The 21,585-nt window shown below is 47.9% G+C and overlaps 2 protein-coding genes across 4 annotated transcripts in view; one reads left to right on the forward strand and one right to left on the reverse strand.

The window, feature by feature from the left end:
* Positions 1-483: 483 nt before the first annotated feature.
* On the forward strand, positions 484-9,360 carry LOC146697850 (gelsolin-like). 3 transcript variants are annotated; one of them, XM_085476629.1, is made up of 18 exons: positions 484-548; positions 627-698; positions 1,382-1,582; positions 1,767-1,921; positions 2,998-3,162; positions 3,226-3,285; positions 3,367-3,456; positions 3,664-3,753; positions 3,849-3,981; positions 4,166-4,254; positions 4,367-4,495; positions 4,565-4,651; positions 7,109-7,242; positions 7,353-7,443; positions 7,526-7,696; positions 8,753-8,830; positions 8,909-8,969; positions 9,134-9,360. In XM_085476629.1, exons 3-18 carry the CDS (start codon positions 1,390-1,392, stop codon positions 9,295-9,297), a joined length of 1,890 nt encoding a protein of 629 aa, XP_085332755.1. In that variant the 5' UTR covers positions 484-548; positions 627-698; positions 1,382-1,389; the 3' UTR covers positions 9,298-9,360. The 3 variants fall into 3 exon arrangements, 2 of the variants coding, with proteins under 2 accessions (XP_085332755.1, XP_085332756.1); XR_014923437.1 differs by lacking the exons at positions 8,909-8,969; positions 9,134-9,360 and adding an exon at positions 7,984-8,136 and having other exon boundaries at positions 8,753-8,816; XM_085476630.1 differs by lacking the exons at positions 8,753-8,830; positions 8,909-8,969; positions 9,134-9,360 and adding exons at positions 7,984-8,123; positions 8,196-8,258.
* Positions 9,361-9,370: 10 nt separating this feature from the next.
* Positions 9,371-21,585, reverse strand: part of LOC146697851 (disabled homolog 2-interacting protein-like) — a 33,782-nt gene continuing 21,567 nt past the window's right edge. Inside the window, exons 7-22 of the mRNA XM_085476620.1 lie at positions 21,323-21,495; positions 19,256-19,527; positions 18,969-19,177; positions 18,731-18,875; positions 18,469-18,613; positions 18,158-18,394; positions 17,515-17,704; positions 17,199-17,434; positions 16,932-17,023; positions 16,360-16,842; positions 12,579-12,859; positions 12,278-12,391; positions 12,079-12,201; positions 11,926-12,005; positions 10,740-10,827; positions 9,371-10,302 (exon numbers count right to left, since the gene is read on the reverse strand). Coding sequence (XP_085332746.1) covers positions 10,132-10,302; positions 10,740-10,827; positions 11,926-12,005; positions 12,079-12,201; positions 12,278-12,391; positions 12,579-12,859; positions 16,360-16,842; positions 16,932-17,023; positions 17,199-17,434; positions 17,515-17,704; positions 18,158-18,394; positions 18,469-18,613; positions 18,731-18,875; positions 18,969-19,177; positions 19,256-19,527; positions 21,323-21,495 — 3,039 coding nt within the window. The 3' untranslated portion in view covers positions 9,371-10,131. The remainder of the gene's footprint in view (positions 10,303-10,739; positions 10,828-11,925; positions 12,006-12,078; positions 12,202-12,277; positions 12,392-12,578; positions 12,860-16,359; positions 16,843-16,931; positions 17,024-17,198; positions 17,435-17,514; positions 17,705-18,157; positions 18,395-18,468; positions 18,614-18,730; positions 18,876-18,968; positions 19,178-19,255; positions 19,528-21,322; positions 21,496-21,585) is intronic.

Here is a 21,585-nt window from a genome sequence, read left to right on the forward strand (position 1 = left end):
GCTGAGATTTCAGAATAAGCGCTTCAATAATAGTTAAAAACAATCAATTCGAGAGTCGTCGGCTTTAATTAGTTTTAGTAATCAAATTAATTCTAAAAAGTTCAGCATTAAAGTCAGTGTTAGAAAGCATGATGACCTGCCTCTATCAGTCAGACAGTCTGACGTGAACTTTCAGTTAAATACGAAATTTTAAGGAATCACTGATTATTGTGTGAACCGCAGCATCGTAAATAAAATATGTTTAGTTATAAATAAAGTTTTTGAGTAGTTTGAATTCCGATTTCGTCACAGGTCACATGTGGATCAACCAGAGACACGCTTCTAATGCATTCTGTTCATTTCTGTATGAAAACATGTAGAAATATGCAGAAGACTAAAACAACCTAATTGCACCTGGAGCCGCACGGACAGCATTAGAGGGACGCTCAGCTGGTCTGAGCATTTGCATCGTCACAGGTGAGGTGAGGGAGGGGCTTCCTAGGTAAAAGGCGCTAGAGCCCCGCCCTCTTCTGTCAGAGACTCAGGTGGAGCTCAGTGAGAACGTCCAGGTGAGTTCCTCTGTTTCAGGTAAGTTTCTGTGACATCATTTCGAGCCTGTCATCAAGGTGATGTTTGTTTTTCCGCAGAAGCTCTTCATCCTCCTCGTCATCCTCATCTTTCCTTTCCACAGTCAGTCTTGCTTCTCAGTAACTGCTCAGGTGTGTTTCCTCTGCGTTACCTGTGATCAGTGAGGAGGCATTCGCTGTCTGTCGGGTTTTCCTCTTCCTGCTTTTAAACTTCTTGATTTCAAATGTTTAAATATAGAAAACCTTCACTTACTGTTTCTGTGAATGCCACAGAGGTGACACACACACACACACACACACACACCATGCTAAAACATGCATGTCAAAACCAACTGTGTGTGTTGATGCAACCTGAACAGGTTGAAACTTGATAGATGTTTTCATACAGCCTCAGGGTTGGATGACCTGTGAGCTGTCAGGTGTGTTAGCTCATGTTTGCAGGTGTGTCAGAATTGGCACAGGTGTGAAAAAGGAAGTGCACACAATGAACCAGCTACTGCAAGAGGAACACAACGCTGTTAATACGACACACACACACACACACCTGTGCTATGGGAGCTGCAGTGAAATTCATCATCCAACAGCTCTGAGCTTTACGTGTGTTTTCGATTTTGATTGGGCTACAGCACGCACCTGTTTGTTGTCCTGTGACTGATTTTAATGTTTTCATGACTTAGGGTTAGCCAGAGTAAGTAAATCTGATATTGTGGGTGGGGATTACATACACGCCACTGGTTAATGCTTCTGCCACGCCCCTTTCAGTGAAACATTTTCAGGTTGGACTGTTTTCTTTTCTGTGGCTCCGCCCCTTGTAGGTGACATCATGGTATCCCATTCAGAGTTTGAGCGTGCAGGGAAGGAGGCGGGGCTTCAGGTGTGGCGGGTGGAGAACATGGAGCTGGTTCCTGTTCCTGAGAGCCTGTATGGCCGGTTCTACATCGGCGATGCGTACCTGATCCTGAAGAGCACGAGCAACCGCAGCTGTGCCTTGCAGTACGACCTGCACTACTGGCAGGGTACTGCAGTATTTCACGTACTGATACTACTGCCACTAATACTGCTGGAGAACATGTCGTAGTGACAGTCGAAATAAATGCAAACGGGAAGTGGTGTAGCACTGTGACTCGTGATACTGCAGTACTTGGTGGTGGTTGCAGCTGACCAGCTGTTCTGCTCTCTGATTGGCCGACTGTCTCACAGGTTCAGCGTGTTCTCAGGATGAGAGCGGAGCAGCGGCTATTCTCACTGTTCAGATGGACGACTTCCTGCAGGGGGCGCCGGTCCAGTACCGCGAAGTACAGGGCTACGAGTCTGGTACCTTCACCGGGTACTTCAAATCTGGTCTCACATACATGGTAACTACAACACAAGTACTACTATTACTACTAGTAGTGCAACGATATTGAACCGTTCGATACAGTGCTTTCAGTTTGGTACGCATATGTATCGAACAATACAAAATCTTTAATTTATTTTATCAACTTTCCTTCTGACGATGCTGTCTGTGTTGAGTGCTCAGTGGATCTGCGCTCGACAGTGCAGCCTAGGCGGAGTAGTCGAACGCAGATTCACTGAGTGCAGGGCAAGCTAGCGAGACAGAAGTTAAGCTCGTTGCAACATGGCAAATTGAACCTCCCCCACCCTCATTCAGATCTGGCGTTTGGAATTATTTTGGTTTTCATGTGACGTATGACCCTGAAGGTAAGCGAGTCATGGACTAAAGTAAAACAGTATGTTGGATGTGCCACGCAATGCTCAATTACATGGGTGGGAACTAGTGCGTTAGCGCAGTTAGCTCGTTAACGTGTTGGCCGTCCAGCCCCACGCACGGGGCGATCCGCGGTAGCTCTTTAACGGAGATTTGCCGTGTTGTGGCGTTAACGTCATTTCAGATTAACGCTGACAGCACTAGTTGGAACACAACGAATATGACTGCACATTTACTCCGACAGCATCCTAGTGCAAAGACAAGTGGAAGCAGACAAAAACAACAAGCACGCATGCTACAAACTTTACCCGAGTCATTTAGACAGCCGTTAGCACATGATTCTCCTTATGGGGACCTGATATGTTTAATATGCTGCTGAGAATATAGCCCAGAAGAAGCGTATAGTAGAGCTTTTATTTTGGAAAGAGCCATTTCTCTGTAATGAACTCTCTTTTCCAAACATGAGTGATTTCTCCATCAGATAGATTATTTTATTACTTTGTTGTTTCAGCAACATAAAATTTAAAAACTGAACGTTTGAGTTAAAATATATATTTATAATTTTAATAAATGACAAATTAAAAAGGCATGAACATTTTTTTGTATCGAACCGTGAATTTTGTGTATCGTTGCACCCCTAATTACTATGTGTACTTATGCTGATTCTGTGCTCATTAATGAGCTCATTCTAAATGACATCACTTCCTGCCTGTCTGGATACAGAAAGGGGGCGTGGCCTCAGGGTTCAAGCACGTGGTGACCAGTGATGTTGGTGATGTTAAGCGACTGCTGCATGTCAGAGGTCGGCGCGCTGTCAGGGCGACGGAGGTTCCTGTCAGTTGGGACAGCTTCAACCAGTCAGATAGCTTCATTCTGGACCTGGGACAGGTGAGGCAGGGGCGGGACAGGTGAGAGAGGGTGGTACAGCTGTAAACCTGTTTTTCTCTACAGGAAATTATTCAGTGGTCTGGTTCCCACAGCAACCACTTTGAGAAGCTGAAGGCAACCATGGTGAGTACTGACATCACCTAATTACGTCATCATTTTATGATGTCACAAAGCAGAATACCTGATTAATTAAATCTTCGACAGGTGTCTAAGGGTATCCGTGACAATGAGAGGTGTGGGCGGGCTGAGCTCCAGGTCTGCGATGAAGGGGCGGAGCCAGAGAAGATGGTAGAGGTATGCAAATCGTGTGTAATGATTTCATCACAGACTCCTTAGCAGTACAGAAACGCACCACAGCTCAGTTCCTCTGGCGTCCAGCAGAAGCAGCAGTGAGGCACAATAGGCACATTTACAGCCTGATACAGAAACTGTTCTGCTGTTTAAGCTGCAGTGCATGATGGGACGTTCAGCTGACCTTTCACTGCTCTCTGTTGTGTTCAGGTTCTCGGGGAGAAGCCGGAGCTTTCCGAGTCTCAGGCTGACGACACCGAGACAGATGCTTCCAACAGGAAAGCGGTTCGTCTCTACAAGGTAACAAACTCTGGTGTTTCTCACCTGGATCGTCATCCAATCAGCTCTCCGTGGCTGCCCATGATGTCTGAAGATTTACACGTGACTCGTCTCAGGTGTCGAATGCAGGCGGAGACCTGGAGGTCACTGTGGTGGCCGAGGAGAGCCCGTTCTCCCAGAATACTTTGGTGTCCAGCGAGTGTTTCATTCTTGACAACGGAGCCAACGGACACATCTTCATCTGGAAAGGTGAGCACAACAGGTGTGAAACCAGCAAGACCCATCTGACAGGCCGGGAACTGGTCATGGAGAGGGAGCACTCGTTTTTCCACCTGTGAATAAACTGAACGTCCGGAGGTCGCCTGTCTGGATGAGCCTGAACAGAATGTAACACCTGCTGGTCCAAATTAATGGCGTGCGTGCGTGTATGCAGGTAAAGATGCAAACTCGGAGGAGCGTCACGCTGTCCTGAACACCGCAGAGTCGTTCATCTCAAAGATGAACTACCCCAGTTTCACACGGGTAGAGACAGACACACACACACACACACACACTTACAGTCTCACCTGAGATGAGCTGCATCAGGAAACAGGTGATCCGATTTTCCTGTCCTACCTGTGTTCCCGCCCCCCAGGTCCAGGTCCTTCCTGAGCACGGGGAGGGGCCGCTCTTCAAACAGTTCTTTAAGGACTGGAGGGGCCCCAGTGACACGGTCGGCATGGGAACCGCCTACGTGTCCAATAAGATTGCAAAGATGGAAAAGGTAAGCCAATCAGCTTCCAGGACTAAACTGTGCCGAGCCAGACCAAAGCTGACTCCTGTGATTGGACAGGTGCCGTTTGATGCATCTACGCTCCACCAATCAGAAGGCATGGCGGCGCAGTATGGCATGGTCGACTGCGGGGACGGAGAAAAACAGGTGAGAACACCTGAATGTCGGCAGCTCAGGTACACGGTCACCTGACAAGCATGATGTTACTCAGGGCAGGTTTTCAGCCCTGAGTAACATCTGCAGGTTTCAGCTCAACAACGACAAGCTGAGAGGCTCCTGACTGACGAAACCCGGGGCAGTAAAGCTCCAGCGTGTGACTGACCTCACTGTAAGGCTGGCTCACCTGCAGCTGACCGATCCACCTGCCCACCTCTGTCACCTGTGTGTGCAGGCACACGTCGCTGCTGCAGAAGAAAGGACTCTCAGAAAATCGGCGACCATCTACCGCTTCATAACGCCTTTCTGACTCTTCGCTGTGTTCTGTTTGTATTTAATCGAGCTGATACCGGGGAGAAGCAAAGACCACCTCGTAAAGCATAACATGTGATGTTGCAGAGCTCTGTGTGTGCTGAGCAATGATGCATGAGCAGGCTTTTGGTGCTTATTCTCTGGACTGACGCTGAACAAGCAGAAACCTGTAACGTGCCCTGCTCACCAGCACGGTTTGAAGTACCCGAAAGGCTGGTTCTGCTCAGCTGGACGTTTTCAGTGGGAGAAAATAATCCTCCCCCTCCCCCTCCTCCTCCTTCAGTGTCAGCTGACTGCAGGTTTCAACATTATAAACGGGACATCTGCACAATGACTGAAACTAGCACCAATGACTAACAATGGTGAGGTCAGTTTATGATCATTAAAGGGTGCATTTTTTTAAGGGCCTACCAGGTGTTAATGTGCAGACTGTCATGACCACTGGTCACAGACAGTAAGGTAGAAACCTGCAGTCAGCTGAGACTGAAGGAGTCACCTGATGATGATGATGATGATGAAACGTTTCTCGCACTGAAAACGTCCAGATGAGCAGAACCAGCCTGTTTCCTTACCTGGATGACTGAGCGCCCATCAACAGGGTTTGAAGTACAGTACAAAGTAACTGTCACGCCTCCCTGACAGCCACATTATGACAGAACTAGCACTAATATTACTGAAGAACAAACGTATCAGGCTGTAAACATGCAGGATTGAGCCAAAGCGATGATCACCAGCAGCTACCATCATTGGTTGTTTCATTCATTTAAATATCCTCCACCAAATCTGTGCACTGAAAGGTGAAACAAATGCATGTGAAACTGTCCACACACAGTTGTGCCTCTTTTGGTGGTTTTCCCCTCACACTGGTCGACCTTCAGATTGTGTCACAGCAGGTTTTCTTTCAAGCTGGAGAGATATGATCCAAAGTGCACATTTCACATAGCGAGACCTCATTTGCAAATTTCAAATGTCATAAAACCTCAAAGATGACGAAGACTGCAGATGATGCGTTCACCTGTAGTGTCTCCTGTTTTGTAACTGAGAGGTCTGTTAAGGGTTCAATATTGAGGAAGGGTACAAGAGGTGATCGAAGAATAACCACACTGATCCGGCCGGGTGAAGTCAAACGATTTTAATGAATACACGCGTCTGTGAAAATATGGCACTTGTGACGTTCACACAGCTTCACAGCGAAGTGCCTTGAGGGCACTATTTGGAAAAAACTGAACCGAATGGAAATGTGGCCGTTTTTCTTCCTCCAGTCGTACTCGTACTCCAGCAGACTAACCGAGCTGAAAGCTTGAACGCCACATCATCCCTCCTGTCTGATGGAAAACCGTCTCCATTGGTGCCAGGAGAGTTAGCAGCTGTGTTCACAGGTGTGCTGATAAAACATTTGCATGTAAGTCAGACACACTAGATTATCACCCGGCTGCACTCATTACTGTCTACACCAGGGGTGTCAAACTCAAATACACAGTGGGCCAAAATTCAAAACTGGAACAAAGTCGCGGGCTAACGTTAATATTTATTGAAATATATTTGTTCCTCCAGATATAAGAATGAATCTTATGGACTCAAACATGTTTTGCTGAAAGACTGAATATGGAACAAGCAAAGCTTAATACTAAAATATATAGATAAGCTGTGTAATACCAGTAGGCCAGCTCTAATAGTAATTTGGTATGGCTTCGCGGGCCAAATGTAAATAGGCTGCGGGCCAAATTTTGCCCGCGGGCCAGAGTTTGACACCTGTGATCTACACAGAAAGGACTCAGGACCTTCCTGTCACTGAGCAGGACGAAGCCAAAACATAAGAGTTCGTCACACGCAGCAAAAACAGGCTGGTGTCAGCCTTGGTCACATGAAGCACTCTGATTGGCTCGTTAAATTTTGAATGTTCATGTGTAACAGAGGCAGGTTACACGCGCCTCTGTTTGGATTGGACATGTGTTTCTCAGGATCTCGATACAAACTCAAACATGTAAGTCAGTGACTTCACTTACACGAGGTGATATTTTAATTGTTTTCCAGCTTTTGGGTTTTTGATTTTAAAAAGCAATCTCCTTTTGAAAGCTGTGACGTCCGTGGCCGCAGAGCCGCCAGGCTTTACAAACAAGTCCGTCTCTGTCGTAGATTTGGAGGGTCGAAGGCTCGGAGAAGGTTCCCGTGGACTCGGCGTCCTACGGTCAGTTCTATGGAGGAGACAGTTATATCATCCTGTATCGCTACCAGCACAGCGACCGAAGCGGTCAGATCATCTACATGTGGTGAGGCGCTGCATGCGTGCTGGGATCCTCGGTCATGTCTCTCCACAGCAGGGTGCCATCTAGTGCTGGAAAACTTGCTTCTAATGTAGATGTTTTTATTCCCTCTATAGGCAGGGAGCGGAGTCTACCCAGGACGAGGTTGCGGCATCGGCCTTCTTGGCTGTTGAGGTGGATGATGAGCTGGAAGGAAATGCTGTCCAGGTAAACCAGCTGGGAACGCTGAGCCCAGTCTGTTAACCCAACCCACTGAGCAGGAAAGGCTCTTACTCTTACCTGTGTGCAGGTGCGGGTCATTCAAGGAAAAGAGCCCGCCCACCTCATGAGTCTGTTTGGCGACAAACCACTGGTGGTGTACAAGGGCGGGACTTCTAGAGAGAACGGCCAATCGGAAGCTGCAGACACTCGCCTGTTCCAGATAAGAGCCAATCCAGCAGGAAACACCAGAACTGTGGAGGTGAGGCGAGAACTGGAGCCCAGTGAAGACGGGTTCTTTCCTTTTGGAGTTTTAGTCCAGAAAATCAAAGTTCCTTTGGTTCAAAGAACGTCCCAGACTTCTGGTTGATAGACTTTGAGTCCAGAGAACTCTGAGGGCTCAGCATTTGAGTCCAGAACTTTAGTTTTAGCTCAGGAATATTTTGGTCCAAAAGGTTTTGGTTCAGATCTTCACGCCTTGCGACTGTCACGTCGTCTGAGCCTGCATTGGTTAGTCCAGGTGGAGCCTGACTCCTCTGCTCTTGTCAGGTGGAGCCGTCCTCCTCCCGTCTGAACTCCAACGATGTTTTCCTCCTGGTTTTGCCCTCTGGATCCTGGATGTGGAAAGGTGCAGCTGGCTGAGATCCTGCATGTGACCCCCACCCTTCTGGACGAGGGGGAGGAGCAAGGTGGGGAGGACAGGTGAAATATTTACCAATGTGCACATACTAGAACCATAAACTGACCATCCGCGGTTACAGATGGATTCTGGGATACGCTGGGGGGGCAGCAGGACTACTGTCGGTCTGCTCGGCTGAAGAACCAGATGGAAGCTCATCCTCCCCGGCTGTTTGCCTGCTCCAACAAGACTGGAAATTTCAAGGTCTGTCAGTTCGTCACATGATTGGTTCTCCAGGAGCAAGGCCAACGTCACCATCATCGTTTACTACAAAGTTCTAGCAAAGCCAGTTTCATTTATACAAGATTAATCGGTCAACAATCAGCTCGATAGTTTCAGTTTCCACCTGAAGCTGAAACTAACTTCTAAATCCAGAGACACCTGGAGGCTAGACTTTATTATATCCTCTTTCAATTCAGTTTTAATTACAGTGCACAAAATCACAACAATAGTCTCCTAAATACACTTTAGACTGTAAAGTAAAGACAATAAAACAGAAAAGCAGAGGGCCGGCCGTCTGCTGTCACTGGCTGGGGGTGAGGGGAGGAGTGCGGGACAAAGACGCGCTGTGGAAGAGGCTGAATGTTGGTGACCAGGCTCGGTGCTAAACAAATCTTCACAGGTGAATCTGTGTTTCAGGTAGATGAAGTTCCAGGTGAGCTGACGCAGGATGATCTCGCTCCTGATGATGTCATGATCTTGGATACCTGGGACCAGGTGGGCGTCTCCTTCTGTTCATACAGTTAAAGATGTCTGCATCTCTTCGGTGTCCTCACGTCCTGCGTCCTGCTGCAGGTGTTCGTTTGGATTGGAAACGAAGCTCAGGAGGAGGAGAAGACTCGGGCAGTGACATCAGGTGAGACCGACAGGAGGCTAAAGTGGGCGTTACCTGGCCGTGTGTCCGATGTCCTCTGCTCTGAACTCGTCTAATATCTCGAAGGATCGGTTCAGTTGTAATTTAAAGTCTAAACTCGTAACTTTTGAGGCGTTTGAAATTAAAAAAAAAAAATTTCCCTGCAGCTGAGCGCTACATCGAGAGTGACCCAGCCAATCGTGACCCTCAAACCCCCATTGTGACGGTGAAGCAGGGATTCGAACCGCCAACCTTCACCGGCTGGTTTCTGAGCTGGGAGTACGAATACTGGTCCATTAGCCCACTCCAGCGCTATCTCCAGGCCCTGTGACCTCACTTCCTGTTTACCATTGACCTTTGAGCTGTCTGCATGAATAAAAGCTTTTTATCGACATGCACGTCTCTGTGTGTGATGAGCAGGTAGACGGTGTATTAGTTTATTGGAGCGTCTCTATAAGTACCAACGTGGATAAATAACAATAAGAGGAAACATAAACACGGAGACAGAAGCCACAGTGAGCACAGCAGAGACAGTCTGAGAGAGTCTGAGTGTGCACGTGTTCACAAACTATTCATCACAATTTAAAGTTTGGACCGCTTTACAATAAAATCTGGTGTTTACATTAAAATCAGAATTCTCTGAAACAACAAACTAGCATCTCTAACTCTCCCACACCTCACCCATGTGACCAAAATATTCAAAGCTACGGAAGCCCTGAGGGGCCAACACAATCACTTGGAGTTGTGGTGCTGCTTCTAGTCTTTGTGCTAAGCTAGGCTAACCGGGATGAGGAAGTTTCCGTGAGGCAGCTCGGACACAAAGGTCGGACTGTTCCTTTAAAATACAATCGAAAGTCAAAGCGTCTAAAACAATTAATATGTTCCTCCAGCCTGGAGCCACGTACAGGTGGGGTTGCTTCATGTCTTGTCATAAAATGTCCATTTTGGTTTCGGGACCGTTTTTCTGATTTGTAACAGGAAGTACCAAAACGTAAACGGGATATGATGTCATACTCTAACTAGTTCAAAGAGAAAACGTGCAAAACAGGAAATGAGTTGGATTAAGGTCAGAGGTTCATCTGTAAAAGTCTATGGGTTAGCCCCGCCTCTATGGGCCTCGTAAGGCTAAGCACCTCCCTCTCCTTGCAGTACAGCCAGTTAGAGCTCAGCAGTTGCCAGAGTTGCGGAACTCTCCGTTCTCGGTGATCTGCAGCGATGACGTGTTGCTCGGAGACAGGCCGTTCCTCTGTGATGTCACGGCATAACGCTCCTTCAGCTGAGTTAGAGCCGCCATCAGACGAGTGTTCGCTGCGTCAAGACTCGCAATCCTCTTCTCCTGAGAGTCAGACAGGTGAGACGGGCAGGTGAGACAGTAAGCTCAAAACAAACCTGCAGGTCCACTTATGTCCACCTGGGATCTTTAGTCAGCTGTCACAGGGAGGCGGGATTTTACATTTGTTCCTGTTTGTGCTGCTAATACGCTTTAAATATGAAGAACATTAAATGTTTTTCACTAACATATTTCACCTAATTATGATGTCGTACGCATAAAATGGTTTTACAGACATGCATCAAAACTCAGCTATGCTAGCTACTGTTAGCTTCATTCCGGGATGGAGAACAGCTCGAGACGTCTTTTAAGACGCCATAATGACGCTGGAGTAGCTTATGAGCACTTCCACCTGTTTCCACCATCACTGGGCAAAATATGGTCACTTCTACAGTCGTAAACTCTGAAGCTTCAAATACAGATTTCAGGTGATGGAGACGTACCTGTGCCTCTATAATCTTCTGCTTCGAGTCAACCACAGCCTGCATGTCAGAGTGATCCTTCTTTAACTCTTCCTCCACCGCCATCAACCTGCAGGTGATCAGACAGACAGGTGATCAGACAGACAGAGAGACAGACAAAAGGACGGACAGACAGACAGGCGATCAGACAGAGAGAGAGAGACAGGTGATCAGACAGACAGACAAACAGAGAGACAGACAGACAGGTGATCAGACAGACAGACAAATGGAGAGACAAGTGATCAGACAGACAGGCGATCAGACAGACAGACAGAGAGACAGGTGATCAGACAGACAGACAAACAGAGAGACAGACAGACAGGTGATCAGACGGAGAGACAGGTGATCAGACAGACAGGCGATCAGACAGACAGAGAGACAGGTGATCAGACGGACAGACAAACAGGCAATCAGACAGAGAGAGAGACAGACAGACAGGTAATCAGACAGACAGAGAGACAGACAAAAGGACGGACAGACAGAGAGGCGATCAGACAGACAGACAAACAGAGAGACAGACAGGGAGACAGGTGATCAGACAGACAGATAAAAAGAGAGACAGACTGACAGGTGATCAGACAGACATTTGCTCAGACAGAAAGACAGAGAGACAGACGGGCAGACAGACGGACAGAGAGACAGACAGACAGACAGAGAGAAAGATGGACAGATGAATAGACAGAGAGACAAATAGACAGACAGGCAGGCAGAGAGACAGAAAGAGAGGCAGACAGACAGAGAGAAAGACGGACAGACAGAGAGACGGAGAGACAAACAGACAGAGAGACAGACGGGCAGACAGAGAGACAAACAGACTTGAGAGACAGAGAGACAAACAGACAAAGAGAAAGACGGACAGACAGAGAGACAAACAGACAGGGAGAAAGACGGACAGACAGAGAGACAAACAGACAGGAATAGAGACAAACAGACAGAGAGACAGACGGGCAGACAGACGGACAGAGAGACAGGCACCTGACAGGTGTCAGGTGAAGTTGATTATTTCTGACATCTGAATCGGTCGAGCTCAGTGGAGCTGGTGCTGCAGTTCACAGTTCAACCTCTAGGTGGCTGCTGAGAAGTCTTTTTCCTTGTTGTCTGTTTGCTAAGGTGAACAAGCACAACCCTCAAGTACTGTTTCTATGGTAATGCACACAGGTGTTCCCACCTGCTGATGATGCTGTTCATCTGCAGGTCTTTGTCGTCCTGCAGTCTCCTTAGCCGACTCTCTGTGTCCTCCAAACGAGCCTAAAACACACGCACACTGCTATTGGTCTTGCTGTGTCATGTGACTGAGCTTCTCTGCAGGTGGGTCACAGACCTGGTACTCCTGCAGCATGCGCTGATTCTGCTGATCCTGGACCATCAGACGTGCTTCACACTCCTCCTGACGCAGTGCAGCAATGCGCAACTTCTCCTGCAGCAACGCAATCTCCTGCTGGTACTGCACACACACACATACCGTCAGAACCAGCAGGACCAGTAGAACCAGTGTTGACCCAGAACTTTGAGAACCTTACCTTCTCCACGAGGCTGTCATCATGGCGATCATCCTCAGCCTCACCATAGGAGGAGGTGGAGTTCATGTTGAGCAGCCAGGCTGCCGTACGGTCTAACGCGCAGGGAGACGGAGCCTGGACACACAAACACACCTGAACAGGTACCGCCCACGACCTTAGACAGTCCAGGTACGTCCTCTGGGTGGGTCACTTCAGAAAAAGCTTTAAACAAGTATGGAGGACCGCCTCCTTGCATCTGATCATTAAATCAGGAAAGCCTGAACAAAATGACTCCATGGTACCGTGGTAACAGCCTAGTTACCTTGGCAGCCGGCCGCTGCTTCTCAGGGCTATCTCCTTTGGACGATGACGACATCTGTCTGAGCCGCGACTGGCTGCTGGTTGGCCAATCAGGGCTCGATGACATCATGCTGCCAGAGGTGGGACGTGGGGGGTAGGCGGATCCTGCACCACTGCCGCCGCTGAGCATGCTGGGAGGCGTCCGGCCTCGAGGAGGTCCGGGTGGAGCTGAGGACGGAGGAGGAGGCTGATCAATTCGTCTCTGGGGGCCCGAGGAGTTCTGCCGAGGTGGGACGGAGCTACCTGAAAGGTGGGAGCAATCAAAGGTAAATCAGACCTGATCCTCAAACTTCAGGCCTCGTCCAAAAATATAAAGCAATTTGCTGGTTGTGAGTGTGATTGTAGCTAATGGCAAAAACCCACCCACCACTTTAATCACACTCTAGATCTTGGTTTCGGTTTTACCCAGCAGTCTTAGCTAATTGTAGGCCAATCTCCAACCTTCCTTTCATATCAAACATCCTTGAAAGAGTAGTTGTCAAACAGCTAACAGATCATCTGCAGAGGTTTATTTGAAGAGTTTCAGTCAGGTTTCAGAGCTCATCACAGCACAGAAACAGCTTTAGTGAAGGTTACAAATGATCTTCTTATGGCCTCTGACAGTGGACTCATCTCTGTGCTTGTCCTGCTAGACCTCAGTGCAGCGTTCGATACTGTCGACCATAATATCCTATTAGAGCGATTAGAACATTCCACAGAAGAATTTTGAATTTTTCTAACAGGAAGCCAAAACAGGAGAAATCTGCTCTCTCTTTCTAGTCCCTGTCAGGACTTTTGCTGCAGCATTTTGGATTAACACAGCGCCAAATCACAACAACATTCGCCTCAAGGCGCTTTATATTGTGAGGTAGACCCTACAATAATACATACAGAGAAAAACCCAACAATCATATGACCCCCTATGAGCAGCACTTTGGCGACAGTGGGAAGGAAAAACTCCCTTTTAACAGGAAGAAACCTCCAGCAGAACCAGGCTCAGGGAGGGGCGGGGCCATCTGCTGTGATTGGTTGGGGTGAGAGAAGGAAGACAGGATAAAGACATGCTGTGTAAGAGAGACAGAGGTTAATAACAGATATGATTCAATGCAGAGAGGTCTGTTAATACATAGTGAGTGAGAAAGGTGACTGGAAAGGAAAAACTCAATGCATCATGGGAATCCCCCGGCAGCCTACGTCTATTGCAGCATAACTAAGGGAGGATTCAGGGTCACCTGGTCCAGCCCTAACTATATGCTTTAGCAAAAAGGAAAGTTTGAAGCCTAATCTTGAAAGTAGAGATAGTGTCTGTCTCCTGAATCCAAACTGGAAGCTGGTTCCACAGAAGAGGGGCCTGAAAACTGAAGGCTCTGCCTCCCATTCTACTTTTAAATACTCTAGGAACAACAAGTAGGCCTGCAGAGCGAGAGCGAAGTGCTCTAATAGGGTGATATGGTACTACAAGGTCATTAAGATAAGATGGGGCCTGATTATTTAAGACCTTGTATGTGAGGAGCAGGATTTTGAATTCTGGATTTAACAGGAAGCCAAAACAGGAGAAATCTGCTCTCTCTTTCTAGTCCCTGTCAGGACTCTTGCTGCAGCATTTTGGATCAGCTGAAGGCTTTTCAGGGAGTTTTTAGGACTTCCTGATAATAATGAATTACAGTCGTCCAGCCTGGAAGTAATAAATGCATGAACTAGTTTTTCAGCATCACTCTGAGACAGGATATTTCTAACTTTAGAGATGTTGCACAAATGGAAGAAAGCAGTCTTACATATTTGTTTAATATGTGCATTGAAGGACATGTCCTGGTCAAAAATGACTCCAAGGTTCCTCACAGCGTTACTGGAGGCCAAGGTAATGCCATCCAGAGTAAGAATCTGGTTAGATACCATATTTCTAAGATTTTCAGGGCCGAGTACAATAACCTCAGTTTTATCTGAATTAAGAAGCAGAAAGTTAGCGGCCATCCAGGTCTTTATGTCTTTAAGACATTCCTGCAGTTTAACTCATTGGTGTGTGTTATCTGGCTTCATGGACAGATAGAGCTGGGTGTCATCTGCATAGCAGTGTAAATGTATGCTATGTCTTCTAATGATGCTGCCTAAGGGAAGCATGTATACAGGGAGTGCAGAATTATTAGGCAAGTTGTATTTTTGAGGAATAATTTTATTATTGAACAACAACCATGTTCTCAATGAACCCAAAAAACTCATTAATATCAAAGCTGAATGTTTTTGGAAGTAGTTTTTAGTTTGTTTTTAGTTTTAGCTATTTTAGGGGGATATCTGTGTGTGCAGGTGACTATTACTGTGCATAATTATTAGGCAACTTAACAAAAAACAAATATATACCCATTTCAATTATTTATTTTTACCAGTGAAACCAATATAACATCTCCACATTCACAAATATACATTTCTGACATTCAAAAACAAAACAAAAACAAATCAGCGACCAATATAGCCACCTTTCTTTGCAAGGACACTCAAAAGCCTGCCATCCATGGATTCTGTCAGTGTTTTGATCTGTTCACCATCAACATTGCATGCAGCAGCAACCACAGCCTCCCAGACACTGTTCAGAGAGGTGTACTGTTTTCCCTCCTTGTAAATCTCACATTTGATGATGGACCACAGGTTCTCAATGGGGTTCAGATCAGGTGAACAAGGAGGCCATGTCATTAGTTTTTCTTCTTTTATACCCTTTCTTGCAGCCACGCTGTGGAGTACTTGGACGCGTGTGATGGAGCATTGTCCTGCATGGAAATCATGTTTTTCTTGAAGGATGCAGACTTCTTCCTGTACCACTGCTTGAAGAAGGTGTCTTCCAGAAACTGGCAGTAGGACTGGGAGTTGAGCTTGACTCCATCCTCAACCCGAAAAGGCCCCACAAGCTCATCTTTGATGATACCAGCCCAAACCAGTACTCCACCTCCACCTTGCTGGCGTCTGAGTCAGACTGGAGCTATCTGCCCTTTACCAATCCAGCCACGGGCCCATCCATCTGGCCCATCAAGACTCACTCTCATTTCATCAGGCCATAAAACCTTAGAAAAACCAGTCTTGAGATATTTCTTGGCCCAGTCTTGACGTTTCAGCTTGTGTGTCTTGTTCAGTGGTGGTCGTCTTTCAGCCTTTCTTACCTTGGCCATGTCTCTGAGTATTGCACACCTTGTGCTTTTGGGCACTCCAGTGATGTTGCAGCTCTGAAATATGGCCAAACTGGTGGCAAGTGGCATCTTGGCAGCTGCACGCTTGACTTTTCTCAGTTCATGGGCAGTTACTTTGCACCTTGGTTTTTCCACACGCTTCTTGCGACCCTGTTGACTATTTTGAATGAAACGCTTGATTGTTCGATGATCACGCTTCAGAAGCTTTGCAATTTTGAGACTGCTGCATCCCTCTGCAAGATATCTCACTATTTTTGACTTTTCTGAGCCTGTCAAGTCCTTCTTTTGACCCATTTTGCCAAAGGAAAGGACGTTGCCTAATAATTATGCACACCTGATATGGGGTGTTGATGTCATTAGACCACACCCCTTCTCATTACAGAGATGCACATCACCTAATATGCTTAATTGGTAGTAGGCTTTCGAGCCTATACAGCTTGGAGTAAGACAACATGCATGAAGAGGATGATGTGGACAAAATACTCATTTGCCTAATAACTCTGCACTCCCTGTAATGTAAACAGAATTGGTCCTAGCACTGACACACACAAACACTTCCTGTTGCTTCTGACCCCCGACCCTGGACTCTACCTGTGAGTGTCTCGCTGAGGGACAGCGCTCGCCGCGAGTACTCCTCGCCACTGCTGCTGCTCGACATAGCAGACATCCTCTCCCCCCTCTCCCCCCCTGTCAGTCCCACTGACATCTGGGTAAGAAACGCCGGTTTGGTCACCATGGTGTTCCTGTCGTCTGCATTTCCCTGCGACCCCACCGAGCCGTCTGAGGGTGTGGCGTCGGCCTGCTGCTGCTGCTGTGGCTGCCGCGGTGATGTGGTGGTCATGTGATAGACGGGATTCTGGAAGGAGAGGGGGAGGAGCCCCGTCCTGCGCTGCCACTGACCATCGTCGAGGCCGTCGCCAGGGGAGGTGTCATGCAGGTCCACCAGAGACAAGCTGCGGCTCTCGTTGTTCAGCTCGGACCCCTCTCTCCGACCTCCATTGGTCATTTCAAACGCTGCCTCATTCTCATTGGACTCTGAGTAGGATGAGCTTGGTGCTGGAGAACCCTGCATGCCTGGAGAAAGTGACATCACAGGAAGAGTCAGGGGTGACAGAGTGGTGGAGAAATGGGAAAGTGGATAAAGAAGAGAGGTGAAAGGTCACCTGATGCAGGCTGTAGGCTCGACCCTTTAGTGACGAAAAACAAGTCTTTGTTCTCAGGAGTCGGCGAGGGGAGTCTGGTGAAATCCACCAATCTACACACACACACACACACAGATAACACGTCAGATATTTAAGCCATGCATCAGCCAGACTCTTCCTGCGCTGGCATGCACAGACAACTGTGAGCATGTGCAGAAGCTCCATGTGAGAGCCCTCTCTGTTCACCACTGGGGATGCTAATGCTAACAGGAAACACAGGATGCTAACCCTCCATCAAGTCCCATGCTGCCCTGCAGGCCAACAGAGGGATTACAGGTCGCCAGAGGTGGAGAAAGGGGCGGAGACAGGGGGGCTGGGGAGAGAGGGGGCGGAGACACTACACGTTGAGGCTCTGGGGAAGAAACAGATACGCCCCCTGCACTGGCCACACCCCCTGGATTGGCAAGCGCTGCCGATACGTCTCTGAGGATTCGAGGAAGAGGGCCGAGCTTCGACAGGCACGACTGGAGAAAACAGAGAGAGAGAGCAGTCAGGGAGTTACCTGGGCAGGCAGGTGAGTCATCTGCCAAGACAGGTGCATTACCTGGTCGAGCTCAGTCAGCAGGGTGTGCAGGCTGGACAGCTCACGGCCGAGGTCGATGTACCCGTCAAAGCCGGCGGTGTGGTTCAGCCCGTCGGGGTTCGAGATCTCCTGCAGGAAGCGCTGCATGCTGCTCCACTGCCGCTCCACAAAGTCATTCATGAACAGCATGTACTCCTCCTTAGTGCCGAACCTGCGCGACAGGTAAGACCGCCAGCGTCAGCAGGTCAGCATGCACGCACGCATACAGTTGGCAGGTAGCCGTGCACAGTGCAGGTACAAAGACTTCAAAGTAAAAGCTCTGCACTACTTCAGAACAGGCTTGGTACGTCACAATAAAAGCCCTGGGCTTCTTCCAGAATACTGGTCCTGAACTGCTTTCAGAACTAAAAGCCTTCCACTCCTTCACCATAAATACTCATCACTCCTTCAGAATAAAAGTCCTTTAAAAAAAGCCCTAAACTGCTTTCAAAATAAATTCTTTTTAAAATTCTTTGCTCCTTTAGAATAAAAGCCTTGGAGTCCTTTCAAAATTAAAAACCCTGTATTCCATCAAAATAAAAGGCCTACACCCCGTTAGAAAAAAGGCTGCTGTCCTTTCCAAATAAAAGCCCTGTATTGTTTCACAATAAAAGCCGTGGCGTACTTGCTGAAGTTGGCAAGGTTCTGAATCACTTTGGCGATCAGCGTCAGGGTTCTCGCTGTGCGTTCATCAGGGTATTCCTGCATCAGGTCGAATAGTGATGGCGACATCACGGCCGGACACAGGAAGCGCAAGAACAGCGAGGCGCTGATGAGGCGCTCGCTGATGTCTGGCCGTCCTCGGTTGCCGCATTCCTGCCGCCATGACCCAAACACCTCCTTCAGCTCCCGGGGGAAGACCCTGAGTGACAATCGGCAAGAGTCAGCGTGTGCCGGCCTGGAGCGTCAGTGGTGTGCGTGATCTTGTGTGCGTACCTGTATGAGTCAAGAATTTTGCAAAATGCCAGCTCGCAGCACATCCTCAGGTTGGCCTGATGCTCCGCGAGGTCAGAGGTCGCACAGCGAGACGGGTCCACCTCACAGTTCTCATCAGACTCGTACAGAGCTTTGATGAACTCACCTGGACACACACACACACACACACACACACACACAGCTGATCAATAAATATCACAATAAGCACACTGGGGGGCTTGTGTGTGTGTGTGTGTGTGTGTGTGTGTGTGTGTGTGTGTACCAAGTGCATCCTGTAGGTATTTCTGTCCAATCAGCTTCAGGTATTCCTCAATGCTTTTGGTCGCCAATGTGTTCTCTCTAAAGATCAGCTGGTCGTTGTCACGGCAACGGTCCACCTCTGACATCATCAGGTCGGTCAGGAAGTCCTGCAGTGAGGGGTGAAAGGTCACTGGGCTGAAAGAAGAACAGGTGGTGGTGGCAGGCCAGGTGTAGAGTTCAGGTGTGGTGGGCGGGGTTACCTTGGCCTTGCCCGTGCTGTGCAGGATGTGCACGAGTGCAGCAGCGAGCTCCTCCTTCGCTCTCAGGCTGATTGAGGCCTCCAAGGTGGAGCAGAGCAGCAGGTAGTTGGAACTGATGTACTCCGCAAACTCTTTGTACTGCTCCATCGGCAGGATGACGATACTCTGGTAACGTGCTTTGACCCTCACTGTTGGCACAGACGACTTACCTGAAATCGGGTGGGACAGGTTAAGAGGGTGACACAAATGAGACACCTCAGCGCACGAGCCCGAGTGGATCTACATACCTCGGATTGTACTGGGCGTGCTCAGTGTGTACCACTTCTCCACCAGCTGTCTGCCAGTCACCGTGGCGACCGGGATGTTGACTAACCCGACGTAGCTGCTTTTGTCCTTCTTCCTCTTCCGGTCGGTGTCCTTGTACAGGTGCAGCGTGATGGAGGCGACAGGTGGGAGGCTGCTGAAATCGAAGCGCTCGCCCCAGAAGATGTTGTCAGTTTTCAGCTTACAGGACGTCCGAGCGTAGAGGCTATCGTCCAGACACAGCTCGCAGAAGTACCTGCAGTACATGTACTGTGATTAGTGGTCGGGTCGTGTGAAATGTCGTCCTCATGGATCGAAGGTGCAAACTGTAAAACTACACATAAACTAAGAATAAGTACAGCAGTACTGTGTTTGAATACAAATAAACAGATTCAGTAGTACACAGAATAAATAAATAAATACCTACAGTACTACAACTACTATCTGCAGCACACTTCAGCAATCTACAATATAAGTACTGCAATAGCTGTTTGCAGTAAAAGTACTACCATTATTATCTGCAGCACAAGTCCTGCAGTTATTATATGCAGTACAAGTACTATGATTACTGCAAGTGGTTTGAATCACAGTAATCTAATAGAAACATATTCATTTCGATTGCAGCAGTTTCCTGCTGCGTCAAGCAAAGTGCACGCCAGCGAGGGCGCGCGCACGCCGTGCTCATAGTACAACTGCTTTGAGTAAGTCATTTGTTTCATGTCTCTGTGGACCTCGGCAGGAGAGCTGTGCTGTGGAAACGTCACTAACTAAACAAAGTCAGAGATACGTGTTTGGAAATGACAGGAAGCGGGCGCATCTCGTACACGTACAGCAGCTGTAAAAATTGACTGCAGCACCCAGCGCGACACAGATGTTGGGTCCTTCGCTCTAGCTAGCGCCAGCACAGTGCGAGCCACGTCCACCTTTAGAAGGCGTAACATACATTTACACTGCTATGCAGATGACACCCAACTTTATGTGTCCACACACACTATCCGGTCGTTAAGTCTGACGTCACTAGCTGTGTCTGGGCCTAAACTCTGCTGCAGGTCCATATATCAAACGATCACTATGGCATTACTGAGAGTTGAAAAACTGTCTAAAGTCTTTCATCTTTAATAAAATGATCAGCGTTCTGATCTACCAGGTGTAACAATTGAGTTTAACATCCAGGCATCCATGAAAACGGAATTTATGACATTTAACGGAGTTAGAAGTTAGCAGGGAGTTAGCTCGCTAGCTTCTATCTAAATACAATATAGCATGTCCTGACTGCGGGGTTTTGGAAACAAATGCAAACGTACAGCTCTGTTATCACTTCCAACATAAATGAAGACAGAAAACTAAACAGCAGTGACGTTTGTAGGGTTACTGGAGTTGGGCTAGCTGGTATATAATGATGTGCTACGTGACCGCTAGCGACACAGCTATGTTAGCATAATATAAACAAGCTAACTTTTTTTCCACTCGATAAAAGTTAACGTGAGTGTTCTCGGTGGTCAGGAACAAATGTAATCGCATGGCAGGATGCTGTAAAAGGACCAAACTTCAGCCAGGAGAACAACTGAGATAATCCATCCACAATACGAGGTTAGTCATTCATATACTGCTGCATGGGCTGGGCTGTAGTTACATCCTAAGGTTTTAAAAACTGAGCTTAAATAAATGATTAGCGGTAATAAAAGCCGAGGGAGGTCAACAGTGATCACTGACTGTTTTAGGAGCTTTTTGAGATCAAATAGAAGAAAATACATAACATTAAACATGTTAACAACACAAAAGCCATATTAAACGCAGACTACTTTAGACCCGGAAGTAGGATTCGTCACGTCATCACTTAACGACCGGATTAGTTAAACTGCAGGAATGTCTGCGATACTCTAATTACTGCCGGTAGCACAAATGCTCTGATTACTACATGTAGTAGAAGTAATCTAGTTACTACCTGCACTAAACATAGTAGGATTACTGTTTGTGTTCTACTGTTTCCCTGCAGCTCACAGATGTAACTGTGATACTTGGAGCAGGTGGGCTGGTGCAGCGCCGCCTACCGTTTCTTGGCGGGCAGGTCTTTGGCCTCCACCACCCACACCGTCAGCACGTTCTCCAGCCGCCGGCTGTTGTCCTTGTTGGGGTGAACAGCACGTCGCAGGTTCTCCATCCATTTGTCTCTTTCTGCTGCTGAGCGACACGAGAAACACTTTGTTCCCGTCGAGGTTGTTACCTAGGAGACAGGCAACCACGGAGACACAAGAGGGCACCGATGTCAGCTGAGTGAAACCCTTGTGTCTTCCAACCAAACGCTGTCCCTCTG

Source organism: Copadichromis virginalis, linkage group LG12 (assembly GCF_057382275.1).
Source record: "Copadichromis virginalis isolate Kocher_CV1m ecotype Utaka linkage group LG12, C_Virginalis_male_GT1.1, whole genome shotgun sequence".
NCBI lineage: Eukaryota > Metazoa > Chordata > Actinopteri > Cichliformes > Cichlidae > Copadichromis > Copadichromis virginalis.